The sequence below is a fragment of the Vigna angularis genome, chromosome 5, assembly GCF_016808095.1.
Source record: "Vigna angularis cultivar LongXiaoDou No.4 chromosome 5, ASM1680809v1, whole genome shotgun sequence".
In the NCBI taxonomy this organism is placed as follows: domain Eukaryota; kingdom Viridiplantae; phylum Streptophyta; class Magnoliopsida; order Fabales; family Fabaceae; genus Vigna; species Vigna angularis.
Window position 1 is genome coordinate 4,526,633 of NC_068974.1, and position 7,158 is coordinate 4,533,790.

At 31.0% G+C, this 7,158-nt stretch overlaps 1 protein-coding gene across 3 annotated transcripts; it reads left to right on the forward strand.

Moving 5' to 3' along the window:
- Positions 1 to 1,470: 1,470 nt before the first annotated feature.
- On the forward strand, positions 1,471 to 5,877 carry LOC108339024 (G-type lectin S-receptor-like serine/threonine-protein kinase At4g27290). Of its 3 annotated transcripts, XM_017576170.2 has the most exons (7): positions 1,471 to 2,898; positions 3,674 to 3,778; positions 4,375 to 4,511; positions 4,611 to 4,821; positions 4,907 to 5,144; positions 5,227 to 5,377; positions 5,452 to 5,877. In XM_017576170.2, the coding sequence occupies exons 1-7, from the start codon at positions 1,581 to 1,583 to the stop codon at positions 5,749 to 5,751; spliced, it is 2,460 nt and encodes an 819-aa protein (XP_017431659.1). In that variant the 5' UTR covers positions 1,471 to 1,580; the 3' UTR covers positions 5,752 to 5,877. The 3 variants fall into 3 exon arrangements, with proteins under 3 accessions (XP_017431659.1, XP_017431663.1, XP_017431662.1); XM_017576174.2 differs by lacking the exon at positions 5,227 to 5,377; XM_017576173.2 differs by lacking the exons at positions 4,375 to 4,511; positions 4,611 to 4,821.
- The last annotated feature ends 1,281 nt before the right edge of the window (positions 5,878 to 7,158 follow it).

Genomic DNA, 7,158 nt, shown 5'->3' on the forward strand with positions numbered 1-7,158 from the left:
GCCAAAAGTGACAAATAAAGATGGGATCACAGTCAGAAATGAGGTTATGAGGGAGACCATGATGCTTACACACTATGTCAACAAATAGTCGTGCCACCTGAGATGCAGAGAATGATTTTGGAAGCATACCAAAGTGCGTGCCCTTAGAGAACATGTCCACCACAACGAGTATAGTATTGAACCCCTTATAAGGAGGAAGGCCAATAATAAAGTCAAGGGAGAGGTCTTTCCAGCAGGATGTAGGTGGCACCCGACTTGATCAAATGGTAGAAAGTGAGGACTGAAAACAAAATTTTGACCTAAGCTTAAAACTTGAAGATTGTATGTGGAAAAAGATTTAACTTTGACTCCATAAACCAAAATTCATTATTTGCTATTGGTACTTCTAATAAACAAAATATACAAATAGAAAGAAGAATATAAGTTGGAGTTTTGATGATGATGTAGAAGTTCGCGTTGATGATGTGTGAGAGAAAAGAAGAAAAGGAAGGTGAAAGAAGAATAAAAAAATAATTTGTAAAAGTTAAAAAATATATATTTATTTTTTAAAAAATTAATGAAATAAAAATTCAAAATATTAATAAATTACACCACGAAATCAAAAGTTAACATTAAATTACAAGATTAAAAGAAAATTAAATTATAAACTAAATAAATACTTATTTTCAAGAGTCATTAATAAATAATTTATAGTAATATATTGATTTTAATTAGTTAATAATATTTTATTATATCGTGTAATCAAATTGAATATTTTTTAATAATTAATTAATAAATAATTGAGTATGAAATTCAACTACTTTACAGAATTGATTGTGAGGATGTGATTGATGTAACCTTCACTGGCGGCTGGAAACGCCGTTCAGGACAAGTTTAAATAATATTTTATTCAGGTCAACTGATTCACAGTAAGATAAGATACTTCTGCACCATTTTCATACGAGATGAAATTCAATTCCTCCCACCGGTACACAACTCTTACAATTATTATCTTATTTTTAATTAATTTATATTTACAATTATTATCTTAATATAATATTTTATTAATAGAGATAGTTATGAGTAGAGATGATGAGGGGGACAACAGACTCCCTACCCATTATTTTGACGTGAAAAAAAAATCTATTTATTATATATTTTGTTATCTGTTTAAAAAATTACCGTAAATATTTTAAAATATTTTGTAAATACCAAAAAATATTTAAAAAAATTAAATTTATAAATTTTGAATAAAATTAAAAAATATAATATAAATTTAGTTTAATTTTAGTTAGTTTTAATTAAAATATAAATTAATTTTTTTTATAAATACTAAATATAGTAAATATGACTAGGATAATATCAATGCCCAAATCATTCATAAATAATAAATACCTACGTATATTATCTATTTGTCATATATTTTGTCATACATTTTATCCGGTGTTATGTATAAATATTTTTGTCATCTGATTTTTAAGGAAGATGTATTCAAAGTGGGTGGTGAAAAGATATTTTTTCTTTTCATATTTAGTCAAAAAATTCTACGATAAACTACTTATTCCCTCAACATCCGTGCCTCGTGTGCAGCTATTAACACAATGGCAATTCCACTACCTTCCACGCTTGTCATCATAGCCAGCCTATTTCTTCTCTCCCCAAAAATTTCCTCTGAAACCAACACCATCACTCAGCTTCAGCCACTTACCTATGGAACCAACTTGGTTTCTGAGGGAGGAACCTTCGAGTTAGGTTTCTTCATCCTAGGTACGTCAAAAAACCTCTACCTAGGAATATGGTTCAAAAACATCCCACAAAAAACCATTGTTTGGGTTGCCAACCGCAACAATCCAATCAATAACACCAGCAGCAACTCCACCGAGTTAACCATAACAAAAGAAGGAAACCTGGTTCTTCTCAGCAGCAACAACACCGTTCACTGGTCAACAAATGCAACAACAAAATCTAAATCGGTCAACGTCGTAGCACGGCTATTGGAAACCGGCAACTTAGTCGTTAGAGATGAAAACGACAACAATTTTGAAAACTACTTGTGGCAAAGCTTTGACTATCCTTCGGACACACTTTTACCAGGAATGAAGCTAGGATGGGAAGTAGCAACAGGTCTCAACAGATACATCACTTCTTGGAACAATTGGGAAGACCCATCTTCCGGTCATTTTTCTTATGGAGTTTCAAGACGAAACGTCCCAGACATGCAAATTTGGAACGGTTCATCAGTGATCTACCGAAGTGGCCCTTGGAGTGGGTTTCGATTCAGCGCCACACCGTTATTGAAGCGTCGTCCATTGGTGAATATCAACTTCGTTGATAATCCTAGGGAAAGTTATTACCAAGTTTTTCCTCGAAATAGTTCGATGATTCTGAGAACGGTGATTAACCAAACGGCTAATGCTCTTCTGCGTTTCATTTGGGAGGAAGAAAGTCAAAACTGGAAGCTTGATTTAGTTATCCCCAGAGACGGTTTTTGCGGCTATGACTACTGTGGCTCTTTCGGGTACTGTGCTGTGACGGGTAACACTTCAACTTGCGAGTGTTTACGAGGGTTTAAGCCAAGATCGGCGGAAAACTGGAGTGCAAAGATTTGGAATGAAGGGTGCGTGAATAGCAGTGAATCATGGAGGTGTCGGGTGAAGAACAAAGACGGGTTCGTTAAGGTTAGTAACATGAAGATTCCCGACACTAAAACATCGTGGATGAATAGAAGTATGACAATTGATGAATGCAAGGCTAAGTGTTGGGCAAATTGTTCGTGCACGGCTTATGCTAATTCTGATATCACTGAAACTGGAAGTGGTTATAGCGGTTGCATCATCTGGTTCGGCGATCTGTTGGATTTGAGATTGCTTCCAGATGCAGGGCAAGATCTATATGTCAGATTGGATATCTCCACCATTGGTAAGCGATTTTATTTTTGTTTTCTGGTTAAATAGAAATTACAATATGTTACAATTCATGAGAAATAACCTTAGCAATGAAGTATGTAAGCACACAAGATTATATTTCCTAGAAATCTGGAGTCAAGTTAAATAGATCTTATGTTAAAAAATTATAAATCTTATATCTACTCACGATACAGAGGAATGATTATATAAATATAAAACAACTTTATCTTAGCAGGGTTTTTGTAATTACTATTTTCAGTTTTTGAGTCTTGATTAGTTTGTTAATTAATTTTCTTTTCAATTTCTTCAATTGTAATGTAAATAACCTCGATATTTTTTAGCTTTAGTCAAACTGTTTCTTTTTTTAAGAGCAAGTTGATCTAATGAAATATTTTAATAGAAACTTAATTGTTATAATTTTTATTTCTTAAGATTTGGTAGCTGTGTTTTAAATTTCTTAATTATATATTTCTTTTATTATCATAAAAATGTTGTAGATATACAGATATGTTTGTACTGGTATAGATTATAAAATTACAGGCTATGATAGAATTTGGGTGTTTGTTCTTAAATACATGAAGTCAACTAAAATTAAACCCGAACAAAATTAAACGAAGAATCATTAATTATGTCTAATATTGCAAACGCTTTAAATATTACTTTTTTTAAAACTTAAAAAATTAACCTGAAACCCACTTCTAATTTAAATTTTAGCCTATACCATGTTCTTCATAATTTTTTATATTTATTTCAATTACAATGTCTATTTCTTTCATTTCTCTGTGAAGAAAATAAAGATTATTCAAAGAAAGTGGTGATCGGGGTCACAAGCTCAGTTTCATCGATTGTTGCGGTGCTTGTAATATTCACATTCCTTTACCGTAGAAGAAAAGGTAAATTTCTTTATCTGATTCGAATTTCATTATTATGTTTTTCTCTATTAGTTATGTCGTCAATGTAAAAATATTTGAAAAAAGCTTCACGTTTTATGTTTTGGTGGCATATTTATATATATGAAACATCACTTTTGCTGTATAGCGTGATAAATTTTCTACTTATTATTATCATAGATAAATCTGATAACTTATAAAAAAAATCTATAATAATTTCTTAATCATTTAACAAATAACACGTTGAGACACAAAATTATGGTTTCTTTCATATTCAGATTTTCTCTTTATTTTGTAACATTATCTATTGAACAGTATACTCTTCAATTTATTTATTTTTCTAACTACAAAAGGGTAGACAATTTTCATAGGTATACATAGTTCAGTAAATTTAAAGAACATGTAACATCATATTGTACAAAGATTTTACGAATAATTGATGATACTTTACAAAGTTTATATACAAAAAAAAAATCACATTTTTTATAGAGAATTTGAAAAAAAAAACAATGTAACTTTTTTTAATAATGTAACTTCTTTTGAGATAAAGCACAGAAAAATACTTCTATTGTGATGCTAATACATTTCGAATGAAACAGATAAAAAAGTAAAGATAAACGGGAGTGAAGATGATCTAGAGCTACCTTTGTTCGATTTTGATACAATAGCATGTGCTACTAATGACTTCTCAGAGGACCACATGCTTGGCCAAGGTGGTTTTGGTCCTGTATACAAAGTATGCAACAATCTTCTTTACCATCAATAGTTAAGAAAATAGAACATAGTTTTACTTCTTTATATGCAATTTAACTTATTTGTCAATTTTTTAATTAAGGGTACATTATCGGATGGAAAGAATGTTGCAGTGAAAAGGCTCTCTGATACATCTGCACAAGGACTCAAGGAATTTAAAAATGAAGTTATATTTTGTTCTAAACTTCAACATCGGAATCTTGTCAAAGTTCTTGGATATTGCATTGAAGAACAAGAAAAATTACTCATTTATGAATACATGCCAAACAAAAGCTTAAACTTCTTTCTTTTTGGTCAGTGATTTTCCTAAACTTTTGACTCTCTTTTTCATTCATATATTTATTGATTAATTAAAGGTAGCAAAATTATCAATTACAGATCATTCTCAAAGCAGACTCTTAGATTGGTCTACACGATTAAATATTATAACTGGAATTGCTCGAGGACTTCTTTATCTTCATCAAGATTCTAGACTAAGAATCATACACAGAGATTTAAAATCGAGCAATATCTTGTTAGATGATGATATGAATCCAAAGATTTCTGATTTTGGATTAGCAAGAGGAGGTAGAGGCGATCAGATCGAAGGGAATACAAGGAGAGTTGTGGGTACATAGTAAGTATTTTTTTATTTAACGAGAAAGTTGATATTTATCATTAATCATATCTCAAAATGATTTAATGTAATTTTCTTTCAGTGGTTATATGGCTCCTGAATATGCAATTGGTGGAGTATTCTCCGTCAAATCTGATGTTTATAGCTTTGGAGTTTTATTATTAGAAGTTTTAAGTGGAAAGAAAAATAAAGGATTTTCCTACTCAATCCACAACTATAACCTTATTGAACATGTAAGTATTGAAAGTAACTTCAATTTATATATAATGAATTAGATTTTCTTGATCATTGCTTTGCATTGTTGTAGGCATGGCGGTGTTGGAAAGAAAGCATCCCAATTGAATTCATCGATACTTGTTTAAGCGACTCATACATTCTATCTGAAGCCTTACGATGTATTCATATTGGTCTTTTATGCATACAACATCAACCTAATGATAGACCGAATATGACTACTGTAGTTACAATGTTAACGAGTGAAAGTACTTTACCACAACCCGAAAAACCTGTTTTCTTAATGCAAAGGGTTCTAGCTGAGGAAGATGTTGGACAAAATATGTATTGTCCAACAAATGAAGTTACAATTTCAGATGTGGAACCAAGATAAGAAATTGATCTTATTCTTATCTTAGACATCAATACCAATCATAAGGTTTTTGGTCACAAACCAAGGTTTATTGTATAACAAAATAAAATCTTGGTACAAAGTTTCAATATTCATCTTCTCCTTTTATGTCTTTATCTTTTATAATAATAATAATAATTATTATTATAATATTAATACTTGTAACAATAATAATAATAATAATAATAATTATTATTATTATTATGATAATTATAATAATAGTAATTATTAATAATAATTATATATGCATTTTAGGTTCAATCAAGATTTATTTTATATTTGTTATCTTTATTTGGACTTATTGTATCAAATTTCTTGATTTATTGTGTTGTTTTTATTATTATGTGATGGATGCATGTTGCTTTATGGTTACATAATAGACTCATGGACAATGGGTTTTATGTATGCAATTGGACTCTAAAAGGGTGGGAGTGGGGAGAGAGAGAGAGAAAGTGTGGGGAGGGGAGAGAGAGAGGTAGGGAGATATTGGGTTTGAAGATGCAACTGGACTCTAAAAGGATTAGAGGGGGAGAGAGAGAGAGGGAGGGAAGGGAGGAATAAATAAAACCTGTAGATAGTCCACACATAATTTATACTTATTCACCCCAAACACCAGGGTACGTCTAGTCTTTTAAACACTAAGGTTAAGACGTTGCACTCAATTTGATTACAATGAATACATAGACCTCTAGGTCATAAGTATTAATCTCTTCAGGTATAAGAAGCGCGACCTCTCAAAACACATAGGTTTAATCACTTGAGGTAAGGAGTATAACCTATCCAGGTAAAGCTTCTTAATCTCTCCCTAAGATCATGAACTCTAAATGTAATAATGAGAAGCACTCTTAAATATAGAGAGTACAATCATAACTCACAAAGAGTAACCTTCACCGTTGTGAAGAGTGCTACAATCGCTCTCATACTAAGATTAATGAGATTTGACACTATGTGATAGAGTATGATACGTTATCATTGAAGCTATCAAATTATTACTACTTTACAAGGCAACTTCAGTATTGTCAAGTTAGTAGTTAAGGAAGTAGGTAGGGTTAAAGTAACCCTGAGTCTTTTCCCAACGAATATAGAATTGTTTTTCAATGCTTGACTCTTATGTAGACTTTGAAAAGGTTAGTAAATGTTATGCAATAAGAATGAAATTTATCCTAATGAATTTGATGTTGAAGAATGTCGTGAGCTTGATTGAAGAACAAATGAGAAACTCTGAAACAATTCACTGTTCTTCCAAGATAGATTCAACATCGGTTATGCACAGATCATTGTTCAATTGTTTATTGTTCAGGTTTCAAATTAATTAAAGTATATTTTTAATTAACTTGAGTGCAAGCATACAATTACCCAAAGTAGATTCTCAATCAAATGCAAGACCTT

Coding starts and splice junctions, on each gene's coding strand:
- LOC108339024 (XM_017576170.2), top strand. CDS start 1,581: ATGGCAATTCCACTACCTTCCACGCTTGTCATCATAGCCAGCCTATTT. Junction 3,779..4,374: donor CCTTTACCGTAGAAGAAAAG/GTAAATTTCTTT, acceptor CGAATGAAACAG/ATAAAAAAGTAAAGATAAAC. Junction 5,378..5,451: donor ACTATAACCTTATTGAACAT/GTAAGTATTGAA, acceptor GCATTGTTGTAG/GCATGGCGGTGTTGGAAAGA.